The 21,485-nt window shown below is 56.3% G+C and overlaps 1 protein-coding gene across 2 annotated transcripts; it reads right to left on the bottom strand.

Annotated features, from left to right (window-relative positions):
* Nucleotides 1-1,481: 1,481 nt before the first annotated feature.
* ROBO3 (roundabout guidance receptor 3) lies at nucleotides 1,482-20,199 on the bottom strand. 2 transcript variants are annotated; one of them, XM_059883061.1, is made up of 28 exons: nucleotides 20,010-20,199; nucleotides 16,706-17,032; nucleotides 16,254-16,411; nucleotides 15,437-15,557; nucleotides 15,200-15,338; nucleotides 14,766-14,893; nucleotides 14,259-14,383; nucleotides 12,073-12,244; nucleotides 11,567-11,772; nucleotides 10,899-10,980; nucleotides 10,434-10,599; nucleotides 10,069-10,235; nucleotides 9,073-9,194; nucleotides 8,668-8,893; nucleotides 8,325-8,446; nucleotides 7,924-8,095; nucleotides 7,631-7,816; nucleotides 5,748-5,771; nucleotides 5,614-5,656; nucleotides 5,267-5,406; nucleotides 4,528-4,722; nucleotides 4,224-4,362; nucleotides 3,839-4,051; nucleotides 3,298-3,446; nucleotides 3,068-3,178; nucleotides 2,720-2,887; nucleotides 2,062-2,246; nucleotides 1,482-1,741 (listed from the first exon to the last, which is right to left on the bottom strand). In XM_059883061.1, exons 1-28 carry the CDS (start codon nucleotides 20,167-20,169, stop codon nucleotides 1,730-1,732), a joined length of 4,158 nt encoding a protein of 1,385 aa, XP_059739044.1. In that variant the 5' UTR covers nucleotides 20,170-20,199; the 3' UTR covers nucleotides 1,482-1,729. The 2 variants fall into 2 exon arrangements, with proteins under 2 accessions (XP_059739044.1, XP_059739043.1); XM_059883060.1 differs by lacking the exons at nucleotides 7,924-8,095; nucleotides 8,325-8,446; nucleotides 8,668-8,893; ... (11 more) ...; nucleotides 16,706-17,032; nucleotides 20,010-20,199 and having other exon boundaries at nucleotides 6,108-7,904.
* Nucleotides 20,200-21,485: the final 1,286 nt, after the last annotated feature.

Genomic DNA, 21,485 nt, shown 5'->3' with positions numbered 1-21,485 from the left:
CAGGTTCTGCGGGTCTTAGCAACTCATCCCGTGAAGATGACTCCTGCTTTCAGCAATCCCAGCCCCCAAGACCAGTCCCAGATAGTTTCTTAAAATGTACGAAGTAGCTCCATTTCACGAAAGGTAGGAACCACCTGTAATGGTTGGCTGGTGGACACCCTTCAAAGAACAGGACAGAGAAATGGAGGAGGAGCAGTACCTGCAGAGCCTAAGCCACAGAAAACCATCGGAGGGCAGGCAGGGCTTTATCCTCCTCTCTTGGAGGGAAAGGTCAGGGGCAGAATCCACACGCTGCGAGCATGCTATTCAGCACGACCAGGGTCGTGATCTCAGGATGAGGACTCAGTGCCCCGCCGGATACACATCCGTTCCACTGTCTGCTTTTCCTTTTTAGGATTTTGTTTTAGTTTCCTGGTCAAACCCCTTTTGAAAACATGCCAACTTCATATGGCAGAGCACATGAGAAAAAGAGATTTGTATGCACTTCGGTCAAACTGGCAGGAGAGGTCAAAGCTTGGGGTTGGGGGTCAGCGGTCATTCCCTGAGAGCCCCGGGCAGTCACTGAGCAATACCCAGGTCTATGCAGTGAATGGTGCGGACCGTGGGATCAGGAGTGATGGCGACTACAGCATTCGTGGCCAAAATTTTCTTTTTTTTTTTTTTTTTATTTGGTTGCGGCAGGCCTTAGTTGTCACATGTAGGATCTACTTCCCCGAGCTGGGGTCGAACCCCAGCCCCCTGCATTGGGAGAGCGGAGTCTTCGCCACTGGAACACCAGCGAAGTCCTGTGGCCAAATTTTTTTTTTTAATTTCTCTGCCAGCCTAACCAATTACATATGAGCCTAATCTGGCTAATCGGGCTTCCCAGGTGGCACTAGTGGTAAAGAACCCCCCTGCCAATTCAGGAGACATAAGAGACGTGGATTTGATCGCTGGGTCGGGAAGATCCCCTAGAGGAGGCCATGGCAACCCACTCCGGTATTCTTGCCTGGAGAAGCCCCCCGACAGAGGAGGCCGGTGGCCTACAGTCCACAGGGTTGCAAAGAGTCAGACACAACTGAAGCAACTTAGCACACTAATCTGGCTAAGAGGTGGCCGTCTGTACCTCTTTGTGAAAGGGTGAGGATGGGTGTCTGAAAAAGCCTGTTTTTCCTTCTTGGCCAGGACGCCCCCTTGAACTCCTCCTTTCTTTGAATTTTGAAAGATTGCTGTTGTTGTGAAGGGCGTATTTCCGGATTGTGGAGGAGGGCGCCAAGGGAGGGGCTCTGGGATGGTGGGACGAGTTTCTCGAGGTTGCTTATGTGGAAAGTCCCTCTGGTGGTAACTGGGGAGACAGTGGTTCAGCTCCTTCTGGAGGTAGGACAGGTGGCATCTTAGCCCTGCCCTCACCTAGTGCTTTCAGCTGAATGATTTCAAAGGATACACACCCGCTCGCAGCCCCCTTCCTCCCTACATCCTGCACAAAACCACACAAACAGGGCTCAGGGTTCTGATCTGTTCTTTTTATTGTGTTTTTTTTATGAAAGGGTCTCAGATGGCCAGGAAAGATCTGGCTCTCTGGCTTCTAAGCCAATTCCTCAGGGAGCCCCAGGCATCATCATGAGAAGGAGGAGACCCCTCCTCGCTCCTCTCTGCTCAGCCCTCATTCACCAGGGGGAGGGGCTCACGTTCAGATTCCTGGCCCAGGGACAAGCCCTTCCCCATGGAACTTCTAGCTTATTGTCAAAGGTCATCTTGGTTCCTGGAGAGAGACAGAGAGAGGCTGGCTTGCAAGGCCCTGGCCCAGGACCAACAGGCCCCTTTGGGGATGTGCCTCTTCCCTCATCAGCTCCTCTCCTGATCCTGCTCCCCTATGGAGCCCAGGCCCCTCTGTTAGGTCATCTGTGTCCATCCTTTGTCACCTCTGCTCTGGGCTCCTCCCTTCCTCCTTACTCACAGGGTCCCTTCCTTTTGACACTCCCCCAGCCCACCCCAAGCCCTCGATACCTTCCTATTTGTAATCATTCCTTGGCCCAGCCTCCCTAGCCCTCCACTCATTTTTTGGCCAGCCCCAGCCCCCACCTCTCCACGCTTCTGTCCGGGCCTTTGGCTCTGACTCCGGCTCCGGCTCCGACTCCGTCCTGGGCCCCGGGATCCCCGAGAGCTGCCGGAGCCTCTGGAGGAGTTGCTGCCGGCTGTGGAACAGGTGCTGGTGCCCTGGCCCCGGGACAGGAAGCTCGGTCGGCTGTAGGGGAGCCAGGCTTCTTCTGCAGCAGGAGATAGAAGGGCAGCTGGACTCAGGCAGGGGGCCTAACAGGGCTGCTTCCCCCCGCCTCACGCCGCCCTGACCGCCACCCCAGCTCTGGAAGAAGAGTGGAGGGCAGACCATCCTGGGGACTGAGAAGCAGCAGCAGCTGGCCCAGCCCATAGCCCTGATATAACACGTGCTCAGAAGCCTGCAGGGAGCCCCCCACGAAGAGAGGGCCTTGGGAAAGGAGGGACAGAGCGCCCAGCCCCCACTCTGGACCTGGGCTCCAGTCCTGGGGAAGGATATGATTTGGGAACTGGAGGAAATTCTGCCCAGAGAAAGCTAGAGAGACAAGTGTCTTTGGTGTTGATGCATGAACCCAGCTGGAGACCAAGGGTGAGCTGGCTTGAAAATGAGCACACCCTTGGCACCCTCCGTACACTAGGCTGCCCTCCCAAAGCCCACCCTCTCTGTAGCCATGGCCCTCCTTACCATCTGGGTGGGGGCGCCGCTGGGCCCCCAGGGGCGTGGCCTGCACCAGTCTCCTCTCCCCACTGTGCTCCCGCTCCCGTTCCAAGGAGGACATGCTGCCTGCTGCTCTCAGCCCCAAGGCCCAGCTGGCCTCTTCCTCTGGTGGTGGCAGAGGTGGTGGGGGCAGATCTGGGGAGAGACCCGCTGTCAGCAGGGTCCCCTGCTTCTCCTGACCCCAGTCTTTCTCCCACTCCCACTCCCTGGCACTAGGAGGCTGTGAAGGAACAGCCCGAGGTTTGGGTTCACTGGCTCCCTCCTCCAGCCTGAACCCACTCCTGTCACCATCTCCTAGGCTCACGGCCCCCTCACCTCCAGGACTGTGCTCCCGCCTGTAGGGAAAAGCCTTGGGTTTCTTCCGGATTCGGGCACGGGGCCCGTGCAATGGAGGAGTCAGCTCTCCAGGCACCGGCCGGGCTCTCCCTGCAGCATTGGGAGATGGATAAGAGAGGGGGTCAGGAAAGGGGCTTGAGGGTGAAGGGGAAACAAGCTTTTGGGAAGATGCGGAGGTGTGGGGCAAGCTGAGGGATCTACAGACTCACCGGGGGCACTGCCAGCTGTAGCAGGGACGGGGCTGGGGCTGTGATGGGGGCCAGAGGGGCCAGCACCCAGGCCGGCGGGCCTCCCTTCATGGCTACTCAGGGTGGGCTGGGAGACACTAAGAGGGGAGCTGGGCCCGATGGGCACCCTCCTGCAATGACACGAGACTGCATTTGTTTACTCAGCAAACACTAAGTGCCTACTCTGGAGCAGGCAGTGGGCTAATCAGTCAGCCTAATACTCAGATGAATAAGACACAGCACGTCTCCCACAAAGCTCCCACCCTAGTGCAGTATGAGGGAAGCCATCTCTAAAAGGCCCCAGGAAGCTTGCAGGGTGTCTGTGATGGAGAAAGTCTGGAGAGAGTGAGAGGCTTCGTTTGTCTCCACGTTTCTCCTCAAGTCACACTTCCACCCCAATACGGTCATGAGACCTTCCAGACCCCAGATTCACCCATCCATCCATGTGTTCATCCATCCATCCACACACTGAGTAGATATGTACAGAGGGCTATAACATGCAAAGTACTATATACCTCCCTACCTGGGCATCTGGTGGAGATGGGGAAGGTCAGTGGGGGGCTGGGGAGGGTCAGGAGGTGAAGGGGTGAGAGTGGCTGTGGACTGCTGCCCATAGGAAGGTGTGGGAGAGGGGGTTTCTCCTCGGGACGGAGGGACCAAGCAACCCCCACCGGAGCTGGGCTCTGCTGCATGGCTCCTCTCAGGCATTGGTGGGCACCACTCTTCTGGGTCTGAGCTGGGGGCAAAGAGGCAGGAGGGTAAGGATGACTGAGTAGCTTCATACCCTCCCTTTGACCTTCTGTTGCCCCCTCCCTTCTTCTCCCAGCATCTTCTCCCTCCTTGCGTCGGCAGGAGGCCCTGGGCTGGTCCTTTGTGTACATGCATCTGCAGGCAGCGAGCATCCTTACCTGCCCTCCAGCTCCTCCTCAGGCCCCTCTAGGCAGCTCAGTTCACAGGAAGGCGGTGGGGGAGGCAGGGCTTCTGGCCAGTTGAGAGAGGGCATCTGTACAGGCTTTCCCAGAAGCTTCACTTTGCCTCCCCTGGCTCCTGAGAACAGGATGGGGGAGCACAAGACACAGGCAGGAAAGAGGCAGAGGGGAGACACATCAGAAGGAAGTGCTGCTCTAGGTCCCAGAGGGGAAGCGTGGAGGATGCTCTTGGGGAGGTGCTGCTCAGGGCTCAAACGGGGAGTGTTGGGAACTGGAGTCATACCACTGTCCCCCTGGCTCCATTCTGGGGGAGCATACGGGCTCCAGGTGCCTGGATCTCCTGAGGGATGTGGGGGGAACCCCCCGTGGAAGGTCTGCAGCTCCTCTCCGGCCGGGTCAATGGTGCTGTAGACAGGACCCTCAGCAGAGGCGGCTGTGCCCCGGGCCGTCTGAGCCAGGTAAAGGGAGATCCCTGCTTCTGAGAGGGAGAGAGTGGGAGCCCCAGGGGAGCAGGTGGGGCAGAGACAGGAAAATAGATGACAGAAGAATGGAGGGCGAGAGGAGATCCCACTTCTTCCCCCCACCCCAAGCCGGGGTAAAGTTTGGGTGTGTATTAGTTGCTCAGTTGTGTCCAAATCTTTGGGACTCCATGGACTGTAGCCCAAAGGCTCCTCTGTCCGTGGAATTCTCTAGGCAAGAACACTGCAGTGGGTATCTATTCCCTTCTCCAGGGGATCTTCCCGACCCAGGGATCGAACCCGGGTCTCCTGCATTGCAAGCAGATTCTTTACCATCTGAGCCACCAGGGAAGCTGGTGATCTTCTTCCCCAACCCCAAGCTGGGGTAAAGGTTAGGCACAAGAGAGTCTCCCTCAACTCCCAAGAGCCTCCCAAGGATGGAGCAGCCTCAGCAAGACGGGATGCCCTGGTCCCCTTCAGTTTACCCCAGCAGTGGAGAGGAGAGAGGGTGTGGGGCCTCCTGCTGCTGCGCCCCCCTCCCCGGGGGGAAGCAGACCTCCTCACCATTGTAGTATCTGTCATCTGGGTCAGGATTGCTCGGGCAGCAGCTTCCCCTGGGGTCCTGGGCTGAGGGGCTCCGAGATGAGTGAGGCCACGAGTCTGCCAGCCACGGGTAGGGAGCAGGGCCAAGGCCCATTGGTGGCCTGAGGGACAGCGGGTGAAGACTAGGGACAGAGAGCCTGCAGAGGCCAGCGAAGTGAGGGAGACAGGGGCAATGGGCGCTGAGGACTGAGATGGGGAGTGTAGGGGTGGGAGGAGGGAGAAGCTTGGCACCAGGAGGCAGGCAGGGACAGAGGGACTGGTCTCTTGGGGGAGGGGATCATTCTTGGGAGCTGAGCTAAGAGAATTACCTGGAACTGGCCGCCGACAGGCCCTCTGAATGTGGGAACGACACTGGGGAAGGTGAGGGGGAGACTGTGAGAAGCGCCCCTTCCTGGGATTTGAACCCTACTCCCCACCCCGGAGGCAGAGACAGATGTCTTACCTGCAGGTGTGTAGGCAAAGGAGGCTTCCGAAAAGGAACCGGTGGGAGAAAGAAGAGGGGAAATGGGAAGAAAAGTCAGAAATATCCATATTCCTGTCCACTCCCTGGCTCTGGTCCTAATTACGCCACTTGGGCGGTACCTTGGACCAAGTTCATCGGAATTCCTAAGGCTTTGACTCAGGCATCAGTATTTTTCTAAAGCTCCCCAAGTGATTCCTGCGTGTAGCCAAGACAGAACCTTTTATCTAAGAGACCTCAGATCTTTCCAGACAGGCACCATCCCAGGAAGGAGAACTCGAGTATCCTCCTTTCAGCGGGCCCCCCTCCCTTCCATCCAGACCCCGCTTGATAATTTATCACCTGGGATCCTGGCGACACTCCCTCTGCCAAGCCCCCAGGCTCCAGGAAGTGAGTTTCCCTCCCTCCATCAGACTTGCCCCTTCTCTACTGAGAGTATTAGTCAGTCAGTCGTGTCTAACTCTTTATGACCTCATGGACTGTAGCCTGCCAGGCTCCTCTGTCCATGGAATTCTCCAGGCAAAGATACTGGAGTGGGTGGCCATGTCCTCTTCCAAGGCATCTTCCCGACTCTGGGATCGAACTCGAGTCTCTTACATTTCCTGCATTGGTAGGCAGGTTCTTTATACTGGTGTCACCTGGGAAGCCCACTTCTCTACTGGGGCTGACTGCAAAGCTGTTCCTCCACATACACCAGGAGTCTGAAGGACAAAATCTCACCCCTCTTTGCAGACTCCGCCCCCTCTGGAGTTTGCCCTTTTCCCCCTCCGCGCTGTTCCAGACAGCTGGCGATTCCACCGTGGGCACCCTGCCTCTGTCCAAGGGGCTGAGCTCCAGTGCGACCCCTCCCATGACCTCCACCCCCCTACCCCGCCCCCGCCAGCAGCTGAGTCCCTCCTGAAGCACAAGCTGGAATCAAGATTGCTGGGAGAAAAGTCTATAAGCCTGAGATATGCAGATGATACCACTGTTATGGTGAAAAGTGAAGAGGAGCTAAAGAGCCTCCTGATGAAAGTGAAAGAGGAGAGTGAAAAAGTTGGCTTAAAGCTCAACATTCAGAAAACTAAGATCATGGCATCCGGTCTCACCACTTCATGGCAAATAGATGGGGAAACAGTGGAAACAGACTATTTTCTTGGGCTCCAAAATCACTGCAGATGGTGACTGCAGCCATGAACTAAAAAGACGCTCCTTGGAAGAAAAGCTATGAAAAAAAAAAAAAAGAAAGAAAAAAAAGAAAAGCTATGACCAACCTAGACAGCATATGAAAAAGCAGAGACTTGACTTTACCAACAAAGGTCCGTCTAGTCAAAACTATGGTTTTTCCAGTAGTCATGTATAGATGTGAGAGTTGGACTACAAAGAAAGCTGAGCACCGAAGAATTGATGCTTTTGAACTGTGGTGTTGGAGAAGACTCTTGAGAGCCTCTTGAAATGCAAGGAGATCAAACCAGTCAATCCTAAAGGAAATCAGTCCTGAATGTTCATTGGAAGGATTGATGGTGAAGCTGAAACTCCAATACTTTGGCCGCCTGATGCGAAGAACTGACTCATCTGAAAAGACCCTGATGCGGGGAAAGACTGAAGGCAGGAAGAGAAGGGGAGGTTAGAGGATGAGATGATTGGATGGCATCACCGCCTCGATGGACATGAGTTTGAGCAAGCTCTGGGGAGTTGGTGATGGACGGGGAAGCCTGGCGTGCTGCAGTCCATGGGGTCGCAAAGAGTCGGACACGACTGAGCGACTGAACTCTCGAGATTTCCATTCTCCGCGCCTCCCTTCTAGGGGAGCGAGATCTCAAGGCTCCGCCCACCCCTCCATCGAGTCTCCCAGCCGCCCGGGCATCCCCGGGCTGGGTTCTCACCCGTGTAGTGACTGAGCTCCTTGCGCTGCCTCCGGCGCCGGTAGAGGGCGGCGCAGAGCCCGAGGAGCAGCGCCCCGCAGGCGGCGCCGCTGCCCGCGAGGAAGGCTGGCTCCCGCAGCACCCTCGCCAGCCGCTCCGCCAGCCCCGGGCCCGCCTCGAGCCCAGGCTCCAGCTCCGGCGGGGACGCTGCGGGGGTCAGAGTGGTGAGGGGAGTAGAGGCACCCCTACCCCATGACACCCCCCGCCCCACTCCCGAAACCCCAGCTCCTCCCTCCCACCCGCTCCGGACTCACGCAGTTGCACCGACACTGGGGCGCTGGCCACGCCCACGCCCGCGCTGGTGGCCGCCGCGACCTGGGTCCGGTAGAGGAGACCGGGCAGCAGGCCCCGCAGCACCGCCGAGCGCGCCCAGCCCGCCGCGGACCGGTTGAGATGAAAGCGGCTCTCGTTGCCCAGGCACCAGATCTGGGGAGGCCGAGACCCGGGCTTAGAGAGTCAGAAGTGGATCTCTGAATGGTGGGAATGACGTCTCGGCCAGTCGTAATTCACTCGGAGAGAGCACTCTGAAACTTCTCTCCTCTACCCGGACCTCGTCTCCAGTCCCAGAGCCAGTCCTAGGTTCCCTCCTCCCTGATCCTAACCCTCTCCCTCCACTGCCCAGCCTGCCCACCCAGGCCCTTCTCAACCCCTGCACCTGGTATTCCTCGATGACCCCATTTTGCTGCGAGGGGAGCGGAGGTTCCCAGGACACAGTGATACTGCTGTTGCCTTCACCCCCCAAGGCCACGGCCACTCCCTGGGGGGGACCACTGGGGGCTGGGCCAGGGTGGAGCATGGTGAGAAGGACACAGACAGTCATTGCAAGCTGTCCCTCCAGCCCCAACCTTGCTCATCCTCCCAGTGCTAACCTCTTAGAGAACTGAGAGGCGTGTCTCCTCCCCTGATCCCCCACACCTTGCCCTTGGAGGCAAACCTTCCTCCTCCCCTCTCTCTCTTCCCTCCTGTCCACCCATCAGCGCTGTGCCCCACTCCCTTACCCTCCTCAGGAATGCTCCTGGTCACCAAGGGGCTTTCAGCCCCCAGCTCCTCCTGGCCTTGAGCTTGCACCTTGATCTGGACTTGGGTCCCTGGGGGGAGTCCCCTTAGCACTGTACTTTGCTGGCTTGGGTATGGTAGGTCCAGCACCGACCAGCTTCCCCCATCAGGTCCTGCTACCCTCCAAGACACCCGGAAACCTTGCACCAGCTGGATTGGGCCATCTACCTGTGGGAGACAGGACAGAGGATGCCAGAGGAGGGGCTGGAGCCAACAAGTCCTCCTGCCCCAGCCCCTCCTTCACCCAGCAGTCTTCCCCAGCACGCACCTTGCACACTCCCATATGCATTCCCCTATGTCCCCCATCATCATGCCTGCCCTTGCGCTCATCCCTGGGCCACACTCACGGTCCAGGACACCTGCAGAGTCCGAGGCCCAAGGACTACAGGCTCCTCCAGACGCACAGCCACTTCGGCCAGTCCCTGCTGGCCTTTCCATGGGTCCTCCACTGGCCTGGATGGGCTGCTGTCTGCTGACCAAACAGTCCACTCAGCAAGGGCCTCTGGGATGGGGAATCAGGACTGAGGGCATGTGTATGTCCCATCCCTGCCCTTCCCCCACAGACCGCTACTTAGTACTTTGGAGCCCATCCCAGGGTCAGGAGATGGCTGGTCAGGGGAAGAGCTTCCAGAGGTGGGCCAGGGTATCTTGCTTTCTGCATATATTTGTTGTCGTTGTTCAGTTGCTAACTTGTGTCCGACTCTTTGCAACCCCACGGACTGCAGCAGGCCAGGCTTCCCTGTCCTTCACTATCTCCCAGAGTTAGTGCTCAGATTCATGTCCATTGTGTTGGTGATGCTATCTAACCATCTCATCCTCTGCCACCCTCTTCTCCTTTTGCCTTCAGTTTTTCCCAGCATCAGGGTCTTTTCCAATGAGCTGGCTCTTTGCAGATTGATATGTTTTTTTTTTCTTTGCCTAAATGCATGGCATGCAGAATCTTGGTTCCCTGAACAGGGGTTGAACCTGTGCCCCCTGCAGTGGAAGGAAGCACGAAGTCCTAACCGCTGGACCGCCTGGGGATTCCCCATGTGCACCTTTAAAGGCCTTGTTCCTCATCTCTCACGTGAAGATGTCCCTCCAAGTTTCCTTCTAGTCCTGTTATCTATAAGTAAAGGCTCAGAAGGGAGGAGCTACCAAGATGACTGAATCAATCTCTCTCTCTGTTTCTCTCTCTCGCCTCTTTTCTTGTTCCCTCAGTGAAAGGGAAGCATGACTCCCTATTCCAGGCCCGGCCACCAGCACAGAAACTGGAACCAGATAGGTGCCATAACTTGCAGTCAGGGGGTGCTCTGTGGTGTTGCATGCCATGCCTGTGATCCAGAGATCCAGGCTTTACTCACCCTGGGTGCGGACAGGCTCAGAGACAGGGCTGGGCTCACTGAGGCCCCAGGCTCCCACAGCTCGCACGAGAAATAGGTAGATCGTACTGGGCTGCAGACCGCTGACCGTGTGTGTCTCCAGCTGCACACCATCCGCCACTGTCCGCCATGTGTTACCAGAGGCATGGCTACAAGAATGAGGTGACAGGGCTGTGCCAGCCCAAGCTGTCTATTCCTTCTCATCCATTCTCTGTCACCCCCCTCTAACTACGCCTCAGCTCAGGAGACAGAACTGGTAAACCTCTTCCCACCACAGCCAAGACTTTTCAGACACAGTGGAGCCTCCCGGTAGCTTTCCAGGTTTGCATTGGAAACTTCCTCTGTACCTGAAGGCCTCTATCACATATGAGGTGGCTGTGGCCCCAGCTTGTGGGTTGGGCTTCCAGGTCAGAGTAATGCTGTTCTTGGTGATCTCAGTGACCACAGGCTGCGAGGGAGGTCCCGGAGGGGTACTGGGTTCTGCAAGGGGGTCTGGTGTTGCTCCCCAGTCTTCTGCAGTGAGGAGATAATCTTTGAGTAGAACGATGGGGAAAAGATGGCCCCAGTGTCATTTCCTCCTCCCCAGAGGAGCTGTGAGAATGGTGACACTGGAGCCGGGGACAGAGTGAACTGACCCTGCTCACATCTGCTCCCACGGGTACCACTTCTGTCCTCCTCCCCCCGACAGCCAGAGCCATGGCCTTTGGGAGATAAAACCAGTTCTGGGGGTTGGGGTGGAGGTACTGACCACCTTTGAGGCCAATTTGGAGAAGAGTGCTGGCAAAAAATGAGAGAACAAAGGAAAAACTCACCCCGCCTCCTAAGCCAGCCACTCCAGGCGGCCTCCCCTGTGGAGCTCTTGGCCACACAGCTGTAGAATCCCATGTGCCCCTCCTGCAGGAGAGGGTGGAGGAACTGGCACACTGGGAGTGAGCAGGGCAGGGCGAAGGGTGGAGGTGGGCATATAGGAGGATGGGGAGGATGCTGTCCACTCTGCGTCAGCGGTCCCCAGCCCTTTTGGCACCAGGGACCAGTGCCAAAATGGAAGACAATTTTTCCGTGAATGCGGGGGTAGTTTGGGGATGAGTCTCATAAAGAGCACGCCACCTAGATCCCTCCCATATGCAGTTCACAGTAGGGTTCACCCTCCTGTGAGAATCTAATGCCAGCCACCGCTGATCTGATAGGAGGCCGAGAGCAGGCGGTTATGTGAGCAATAAGGATTGGCTGTAAATACAGGCGAAGCTTTGCTCGCTCACCTGCTGCTCACCTCCTGCTGTGGGGCCCGGTTCCTAAAAGGCCCGGTTCCTAAAAGGCCCGGACCAGTACCGGTCCATGGCCTGGGGATCGGGGACCCCTGCTCTAGGTGGTCTGAGAGCAGAGGGGCAGAGATGGAGTTCAAGCCGCAGCAGGCACTAGAGTGGGGCACATGGACCACGCGGCCGTTCTCAGTTACTTGGGCTCCAGGAGTGAGCCTAACCTGCACGCTGGCGATGTACAGGGTACCATTGGCCATTACGCTGAGTTGGACGTCATCCCCTTGCAGCCACTGCCCATCCTTCTTCCACTGGACACTAGGCTGGGGATTCCCGCTCACTCTGCATGGCAGCCACACGGAGGAGCCCAGTGCCAGCGTCTGGTTGGCTGGTCCCTGGAGGATGATGGGAGGCAGTCCTTCCAGGGAAGCTAAGAGAGGAAGAACTTGGGCGTCTCAGGGGAGGGTCCTGGGTTCAGGCACCCAGCCCCTTGTCCTCGTCTCTACCCCTTCACTTTCCCTCCCCTGGATATCGGAGGGATTTCTATAACCATGTGTTCTCTCTGCCTGGGATCAGCCATCCATTCGTGGCTTCTGTACCTGGTTCCCAAACTTCACGGACATGTGCCAGCAACATGCCTCTCCCCGTGAGACATATTACATAGAATTCAAGAAAAACAGACTTCTTTCAGCTATTACCTTCTTCCAGCCCTATCTCCATGGGCACGTACCTCCTTTTACCTCCAGCAGAGCCTTGGCCAGGACACTGCCAGCCACACTGACAGCCTGGCACACGTAGTAGCCTGCATCCCTGCTCTGCACTTCAGTGATGTTGAGCTGGCCTCTGGGAGAGACTGAGAAGCGCCCCGTGGGCTGAAGTGACTGACTGGGGAATAGCAGAGCCTGGGGACAGAGCAAGCAACAGAGCCCAGTGGCAGCTGCCAGGGAGAACTCCGCATTCTCAGCAACCCCAGGATCCAGAGAATTCCTAAGGTTCTAGTTCATAACGCTGTCCCTAGCCAGTTTTGTGACCTGAGGGAAACTAGTTAAGCCTATTCACAATAGTAACGGAGTTTTATTAGATGATTTGGGGGTACACATCCCAGCTCTACTAGTTGGGGAAATCTGAGCAAGCTAGTTGGGGAAACCTGAGCAACCTTCCTGAGACCCAATTTCCCCAAATTTGACTCTTAGAGAGTAGTTATAAGGATTAACAGAGAAGGCAATGGCACCCCACTCCAGTACTCTTGCTGGAAAATCCCATGGACGGAGGAGCCTGGTAGGCTGCGGTCCATGGGGTTGCGAAGAGTTGGACATGACTGAGCGACTTCACTTCCACTTTTCACTTTAATGCACTGGCGAAGGAAATGACAACCCACTCCAGTGTTCTGGCCTGGAGAATCCCAGGGACGGGGGAGCCTGGTGGGCTGCCGTCTACGGGGTCGCACAGAGTCGGACACGACTGACGCGACTTAGCAGCAGCAGTAGCAGCATAAGGATTAAATCAAGTAATTGCATGAAACTCTTTCAATAGATTGAGTGAGAAATATTAAGTATGTTCTGCTTCTTTCTGGTTCTAACATTTTACATTAGATACACAGAAGGTAGGGAAGCAGGTTTGGGTTTCAGGGAAAATGACACCACGCTGAGCCCCTCTCTGATACCTACTCCCACCCTCTACTACCATCAGCATTTAAAAAACATTTATGTATCTGGCTGCGCCGGGTCTTAGTTGCACTGGGTCTTTGTTGCGGCATGTGGGATCTTTACTTGGGGCATGTGAACCCAGTGGAGGCATGAGATCTAGTTACCTGACCGGACAGCAAACCCAGACCCCCCCAACCCCCCCAACCCCCCATCCCCCACCCCCCCCACCCTCCCCCACTCCCAGCATTAGGAGTGCGGAGTCTTCGCAACTGGACCACCAGGGACGTTCCTATTATCAGCATTTTTATTCACTTAAAAATATAATTAAAATGTAGCAGTTTGCAGTGCTAGAAAAGATATTGAAAAATCGGGGGTGTGGATATGCAGTGAGGTGGTGGTGGCCTGGTTTCCTAGTGGGGTGGGTTTAATCAGACTTAAATTTTGTTTTATGGGCTTCCCTGGTAGCTCGGCTGGTAAAGAATCAGCCTGAAATGCGGGAGACCCCGGTTCAATTTTGTTTTATGCTGAGTTCCATACCAAAGCTGCTCAGGGTAGAACCATCACAGGCTCATCTCAGAACTCTGAGATTTGCCTGTGAAGGTTAAAGAGGGGTGGCTGTGAGCTCCCCCTGGTGGAAGTCTTTTGTAAGTAGATGAGCCTGTCACTTTCTACCCTGAGCAGCTTTGGTATGGAACTTGCTTTCCAGAGCAGGATGTTCAAGTCCAGGCCCAGGCGTGGGGAGGAGGAAGGATCTAATTGGATCTGCTACATCCTCAGCACGTGCGTGTGTGCTAAGTCACTCAGTCGTGTCCAACTCTTTGCGACCCCATGGACTGTAGCCCACCAGGCTCCTCTGTCCATGAGGATTCTCCAGGCAAGTATACTGGAGTAGGTAGCTACTCCCTTCTCCAGGGGAATCTTCCTGACCCAGGTATTGAACCCTAGTCTCTTATATCTCCTGCATTGGCTGGCGGGTTCTTTACCACAAGTGCCACCTAGAAAGCCCACATCCTCTGGATAGCCTTGTCCAAAACAGAAAGATTCTCCAAAGAATTCCCATATAGGACTGTTCCCTGCCACCTAACTATATTCTCCTTTGTTCCAGGCCTTTTATATTCATTATCTTATTTAATCCTCCCAAATAACCTGCATGGGTTTCTGGGAGGAAGGGTAAGACTGAAGCCCAGAGAGAAGTTTGCAGAATGTGAGAGGAGGGAGGCTGAGACCCAGAGGAGGAGCTGTGGACAGGCCCTGGGAGCTGGCCACCTACTTGACTTCCCTCCTTCTGCCAGAAGATGGCAGGCGGGGGGTTGCCTTTGGTCTCGCACTGGAAAGCCACGCTGTCTCCAGGAGCTGCCATCTGGTCCTGGGGTTGGGTCACCAGCTGAGGTGGGACTGGGAAGGGGAGGGAGATAAAGGAACAGGGAGTCAGGGGCACTAAGGGAGGAACAGGAGAAAGAAGCCTGAGCTTGGCTTAGGGAGGAGCAGATATCTGTCTCCTGCTCAAGCCTGTTTAGCTTTCTCCTCCTTCCTCTCCTCCTAGAAGTCTCAGGGTATGTGTGCTTAGTCGCTCAGTCATGCCCAAATCTTTGTGACCCCATGGACTGTAGGCTGCCAGGCTCTTCAGGCCACGGGGATTCTCCAGGCAAGAATACTGGAGTCTCAGGGGACCCACTCATATCTCCTGCTCTGTCCTTTCTCCGCCTTCTCCACCTCCACCCATCCTCCATCTGCCCTCGTCCCATGCCCGCCAAGGCCAGCCCAGGGGGGCCCTCACCGTGAACAATGAGGGAGCCAGATGCTTCGGCGCGGCCCACGCTGTTCTCCGCCACACAGGTGTATGTCCCCTCATCTTCAGCACTCACACGCCCAATCTGAAGGCTGTGGTCGCTCTGGATCTCGTACCTGCTCCCCTCCCCACCCCCAGGCTGGGTTGGCCACAACTACAGACCCCATCTAGCATCCCCCAGGACGGACACCAGAATCAGGGCACGTAAGGACAAGGTAGACCTCTGCAGGGACAGAAGCTGGTACTCATGGACTCATGAATGGAGGTAGGGACTGGTTGGGGCAGGGCCACAGGCTCTGGGAACAGACTGCATGGTCCAGTGAGAGGCATCTACCTTCTTTTTCTTTTTCCAGTTTTCTAGGGCTGGGTATGTTCTCGAGCTGATTGGGTCTCCTTACAGGCAGTAGGAGGGGGCTTCTCACCTGCCTGTGGGCAGTTCCCCATCCTCCTTGCGCCAGCGTAGACGAGGAGGGGGATCCCCCTGCACCTCACACGGAAAGTCCACGGGGGCACCAGCCAGGACCACCTGATTGACTGGTCTACGCAGGAAGGAGGGACGCTCTGTTGAGGGGTAGGGGGAGTGAAGAGTCAGTGGGTCTGCACAGCTACTCATTTCCCGGGCTGCCCACTCCCGTAACTCCCAGACCGCACAAGCCTACCCAGGACCACAAGTTTGGCTGCCCCACTCTCCCGTTCTCCTGCCATGTTGGAGGCCACGCACACATACATCCCTGCATCGCTCTTGAAAGTATGTGACATCATCAGCTTCCCTCCACGGATCTGCAGAGTAATCATGGAGACTTCGGTCCTTTATAGCCATGAAAGCACACTTGTTTATTTGATCCTCAAAGCAAGCCAATGAAGACGACTAGTGAAGTTGACCCACTTATAGTAGTAGTAGTCACTCCGTTGTGTACAATTCTTTGTGACCCCATGGAGCCCGCCAGGTTCCTCTGTCATAGGATTCTCCAGGCAAGAATACTGGAGTGCGTTGCCATGCAACCCACTGGAGGATCTCCACAGGATCCTCCTGACTTAGGGATCGAACCCAGGTCTCCTGCCCTGCAGGCAGATTCTTTACTATCTGAGCCACCAGGGAAGCCCTCTAGGGAATCCTTAAGTGATTTGCCCAAGGTAGGGCTCAGGTGTATCTTTGCTCCTATAGCCCAGAGCACCTCCCACCAGTCCATGGGCCATCATACCCCCACCTTCTTACACCAATTCCATCCTACCCATGCTGCTTTATCTCCCATTCAGTAGCTGACTCTCAGCCTCTGGTCAGCTAATGCCCCAATTTAAAAACTCTTATTGCTTCCAGGACATCCCCCCTCACCCCCACCCTTCCAAGACCTTTAGATTCAGACCTTCCTCCTTTGACACTTGTCCCAGATCTCTAGCCTAGGGGCCTGACCTTTGGGATGTTCCTGGTCAGGACCTGGCTTCCAGTGAGATCCCAGCCCTGGTCTCACCCCTCACCGTGATCCTCCCCTCCTCCTCCTTGAGTCTAACACCATCCTTCTTCCAGGACACCGAAGGCTCTGGGTGGCCGCGGGGGGGCATGCATTCCATTACGGCTGGCTCCCCCACTGCCACCACCACATTCCCGGGAGACTGCCGGAAATCATCGCGGAGGACTGGAGAAAGGGAGAAAGAAAGCAAGCCAGAATGAATGACCAGAGGAATAAATAGGGTGTGGGGTGACATAACTGGGTGAGGACTCAGGAAATTGTTTGGGGCAAGAGCCGGATCACCACCGCAGGCCAGAACTCTTCTCCGGCTGCGATAAGGCCAGGCCCGCTTCCTCCTCTGGCCAAGGAGAAGGTTTAAGGGAGGCTGCTGATGGGATGAGATTGGGAGTGGCTTCGGATGGGATTACCCGCTGCCCTCCCACCCCTCCGAAGCTCTGGCAACGACCAGCAGACTCCTACCTGCCACTTCTAAAGAGGCGTTTCTACTAGCCGCTGCCCCCAGGTAGTTACGCGCCACGCAAGTGTAGACACCCTCGTCTGGCCGCGCGCGGCGCCCGTGCACGATGCGCGGGAAGAAGAGGGCGCCGCTGGGCAGCAGCAGGCGGTGGGCGCGCGGGTCTTCGCGCGCCGTGGCCACGCGCGCCCCATTCTTGTACCACTCGATGTTGGGCCGGGGCCGGCCCTCTGCGCGGCAGGGCAGCGTGGCCGGCTCGCCTCGGGAGACCAGCAGGTCTGGCGGCTGCTCCACGATGCGTGGCATCGCGTCCTCCGGCCCGATCCTTGACCCTGAGGTGGGGTGGATGGCACAGAGCATTCAGAACCGGAGATCAGGGGAGAGCGCGAGCCTCCAGAGAGAAAAAGAAGCCGACCCGCCCATCCTCCTCTCTCTGGGTAAGGTCGAGTTTCTCCTCCTAGGCATCTGCCCCGCATGTTCTTAGGCTGGAAAGGAGGTGCCTGAGAACAGATGATCAGTAGAGCACGCAAGCGCCTAGGAAGACTGAAGACTCCTGCCTCCTCTCCTGCCAAGTTCAAGTGCAGAGTAACTGGACCATGGCTTGGCAAGTAGACCACGACTCTAGCCGACTGGTTTTCAGTCCCCCAGCCGCGCTGGTTATACACTCTGATAGTTACACGCGCTGTTATACGCGATAGTTATACGCGCTGATCTGTGAAAAGGTGACACTTGGTTGTCCACTGAAATGGAGAGACTGTGGCCCAGCCCGGGGATCCCCTTAGGAAAGGGAAGAAGCGAATGATGGGCTGTGGCCTGGGGCTGGAAGCGGCCCTTAACTTGGATTCTGTAACTGGGCAGAGTGCCCTTTTCACTGACACCCCTGATAACCACGTTTCCTGGTCTTTTTAAGTCACAAGAATTGAACACAAATGATGATGGAAGAGTGAGTAACGCTTCTTTTCTAAGAAGGCATAGTTTTCAACAGATTATTCTACAGGTTGATGTAGCCAAGAGAGGCTACATTGAGAGAGGAATTCGTCTAACTTTTCTTGGTCACTCAGATTCGTTCACCCGCACTTGGTCTACAGACTTCGGCTCACTTTTCATCTTCAGTTTGGGACCCAGGAGCCAGGAGCCAGTTGAGCTCAGACACCCCACCCCCCAGCTTCGTCAAAAATGGATTTGTACCCCGTAGTGGCCAGTAGGCGTCGCTGCCGCCTCGCCTAACCTGGTGTCCTTAACTAACCAAGGACCACTCCACACTTCGGTTCTCTGCCTGCCCGCCGATCCCCACCCTGGCCCTGTTCCAACACCCACGGGGACCTCTTGCTTCCAGCCACTGAGTGGTGTACTGAGTTTCATTTTCAGCCCCGGCTCTCAGAAGTTATTGAGACAAAGCTGCATGGTTTGCCCCAGCCTGGTGCTATCCTGGGCAGAGTGTATAACCAGTTTGGGACAAGATCAGTTTCCCTCCCACTTAGGGAAGGAAGAAATTTTTCTCGATTTCCTCCATCCTAGATGGAAATCTCTGTTTCTCACTCGTCTCTTCTCCTCTGTCCCATTCCAGTTCCCATTCAGGCAGACCAGACCCTCGGTGGGCAACCCTTTAGTGGTTAATGCTCAAGAAATGTTATAGAACTGACCAGTGTTGGAATCTCAGATGCCAGTACTTCCTAGCTGTAAGAACTAGGGCAAATTATGAACTTCTCTGGGTCGAAGTTTCTTTACCTGTATGTGGGAGTTGTGATGGATTGTCATAAGACCATGGTGTATGTAAAGAACTTGGGAGAAGGCACCAAGAATATGGCTAATCTACCATTAGTTAAGGGCTCTTTCTCTCTGGCCCGCCTTACCTTATCTTGATCTCTACAGTCTCCACCTGAATCAGATTTTTCCAGGCTCCAATATTCCCTTTCCGCCCTTCACATAACCTCAGGGAATTGGATATTGTCAAACTTTACACTGCTTTTGTGACTATTGGGATATTATTCATCCTCTCTGAGTTTGTTTCCTCAGTCGCAAAATGTGACCATCAACGCACCTCCTTACATTTTCGAGTTTAAAGGAGGCAATGTGTGGCGACAACACTCTGTAAGAGCGCTGGGGGAGCAGAGAGGTTTCCAAAGTGTCTGTGGGGAGGGTTCTGTGCTTAACTCCCCTAGGAACCTAGGAGGGTCAAGAGACTAGGGAATCCCAGATCATCCCCCAATTTCTTCCTCCCTGCTCCCTCCATACATACCACGCCCTTCTCATCGGCTCTTTCCCCTTAATTCCTGTAGACACAGCTGTGGGCGCCCTTTCCCTGGAATTTCTTCCCTGCCATTCCCGGTCTCAGGAGATGCTTCGCAGCAGCTAATGAATAGCTAATGGCCATGCTAATGGGGCTCTGGGGCTCCTCCCCCAGCACCTGGAGCACCCCGCTCACAAACACACTCATTGGCCGGGTCTTCTTTCTGGCCACCTTGCAGTCCCCAGCACAGTGCTGATAGATTCGGGTGGGTAGAGGCAGAGGGATGGAGGCTGTGACCTCCAAAGAGGGATCAACCGCAAAGGTGTTCAGGGAAGCGCGAGTTTCCGATGTGGCCGGCAGGGGCGCCATCGGGCTCTCTCTCCCCAAGCCCCCGGCGGTCCCTTCTCGCCGCCGCCCCGCCGCGCTCCGGGATAGCGCGCTGTCTCAGTCATTTATTAATCACCGTAATTAGAGGTAATGACCTCCCCGCCGGCGCTGCCCGCCTGCCGCAGCTCTGCCGGGGTGGGCCTGCAGTGAGTTCTACCTCTGAGGGGCAAACTTGTAAGTTTCCCTGAAATGGTCGCCGCCGCTGTCGTCTTCTGTAGCAAACACATTAAACATTTTGGCGTCATCACCCTCGTCCTAAGTGAGTTCTTGGAAAACTTAGACTCCCGAAGGGAAACCTGCGCCCTGGGTGGGTCAACGAGTGGCCCGGCTTGGCCCAGGCCCTCGGGTGACTGCGCCCCCTCCTCTACCCTCGGCGCAGTGGGTCCGGGCCTCTCATACTCCGGTTCTTCTCACCTGGGGTGGCCGTGGGCGTCGGTTGGGGAGGTGAGAAGTGGTGGGCTCAGTAGCCATCTCCTCCCAAACCCTCGACCTCCCGACGATGTCCTCACTAAGATGCGTTAAGTCCCAAACTACCCATTGGTCCCCAGCACCCGGGAGGCGCTGGGAAGCGCTGGAGGGCGCCGCTAGGTCCCGGACCTTAAGTCAGGAGCGCTTTGGACTACCCCGTCCGCGCCTCCCTCCCACCTTACCCCCATCCCTGGATCTGAAGTCCCGGTGGGGCAGGGTCTTACCGTTGAGAGAAGGATCTCCGGGTGGCAGCAGACTTTGGTTGAGCGCCGCCACCGAGGAGTTGAAGCCGAAGAGGAGGTCGCTGGAGTTGGAGATGTCCCCGCCCAAGGAGTCCGCGAACAAGTTCATCTGTAGCAGCGTTTTGAGCAGGTAGCGCAGCATGGCGCGACCAGATGGGGACCGGGGCTGGGGGCTCGGGGCCCAGCCCCTGGGTCTAAGACCCGCGGGCCGGGAGCCGTAAGCCCCTCCACAGCCTCTACACGCTGCCCCAGCCACGGTGCCGCTCTCCTGCCGGCGCGCCTGGGTACCGTGCGTGCCTCCGCGCGCCCTTCCTCCTTCCTTCTCTCTCCACCCCCCAGAGCCGGGGTCCCCTGGGAGCCGAGCAGCAGAAAGCAGGTGCCACGCCGATCACCGCGTAATTAAGGGATTAATCCGCCTCTCTCCGCCCTCCCACCCCCGCCCCGACGGCCACTAGCAGGGGCAGAGACTAGAGTCGCCTAGCGCGCGAGTTGGAGTCCCCGCCCCGCGGCCTGCGCCCGGCTCCAGGAGTCCCGCGTCGGTTCTGGGCACCGCAGGAGAGTTTCTCTCCTTTCTCAAAGCACCCAAGATGAGGGATGAGACTCTGTCGGAGTTGCCCCTGTGCCTGACTTCAAAGGAGGAGACCCTTATCTCTGTTCCCAGCCCTTAGGAAACTGAGGCAAAGCCCAGATCGCTCCTCTGGCTTTCCAAATACTGGCTGCCACTTCCTCCCACGTCCCTGGGTTTTGCGGCGGGAGTGCGGGCGGCTGGGTGGTTTGGGGCGGGAGTTGGGGCTGGGTGGAGAGTAATTCCGCGATGCGTCCACCTCTTTGCCCAGCAGTCGCTGCTTTGTAGCCTAGAGACCCGGAGATGAGACGCTGCATCTTGACCCCAGAATCCTTACCCCAGACCTCTTAATCTCGTGGTTCTTGGAGGATACTCCACAGGGATAAAACCTGAAGCGAAAGCCCAGGGAAATCCAGGAGCAGCTCACATCTGTTTGCTCTATTCTGACTTATTTTATGCTCTGATTTATTAAGTTGTTTTACTTTTTGGAGGAGACTGACGGGGAACTAGGGTGTCCGGGGCTAAGACAAAGAGCAATATCGTGTTTGTAAAGGCAAGTGCAAGAGAAGAGATGGGGTTGATGGAGAACTCGCAGAAATCTGTTCAAACTTAATAATGATCCTCCTTGGTGGGAAGGAGGTCACAACAATCCCCGCCCACCCCACACACCCGCCCACTCCCAGCATGCTTCCAACTTTCCTGGAGTTCTTAATACCTGAAGACCTCCAAGTCATACCTACCTACCTACACACACACACACACACACAGTTTCTTAGGCTGTAGGTGGTCTTGGGATATCAGGGGAAGAGACCAGAAGCATTCTATTAGTTAATATCTGAGCTAAGGCCCTGCTGATGGTGCAGTTCCGGTTCAGTCAGAGGGCTCTAGGATGA

Source organism: Bos taurus, chromosome 29 (assembly GCF_002263795.3).
Source record: "Bos taurus isolate L1 Dominette 01449 registration number 42190680 breed Hereford chromosome 29, ARS-UCD2.0, whole genome shotgun sequence".
Taxonomy (NCBI): domain Eukaryota; kingdom Metazoa; phylum Chordata; class Mammalia; order Artiodactyla; family Bovidae; genus Bos; species Bos taurus.
The sequence above is the reverse complement of the archived record's forward strand: the minus strand, read 5'-3'. Positions and strand labels throughout refer to the sequence as shown.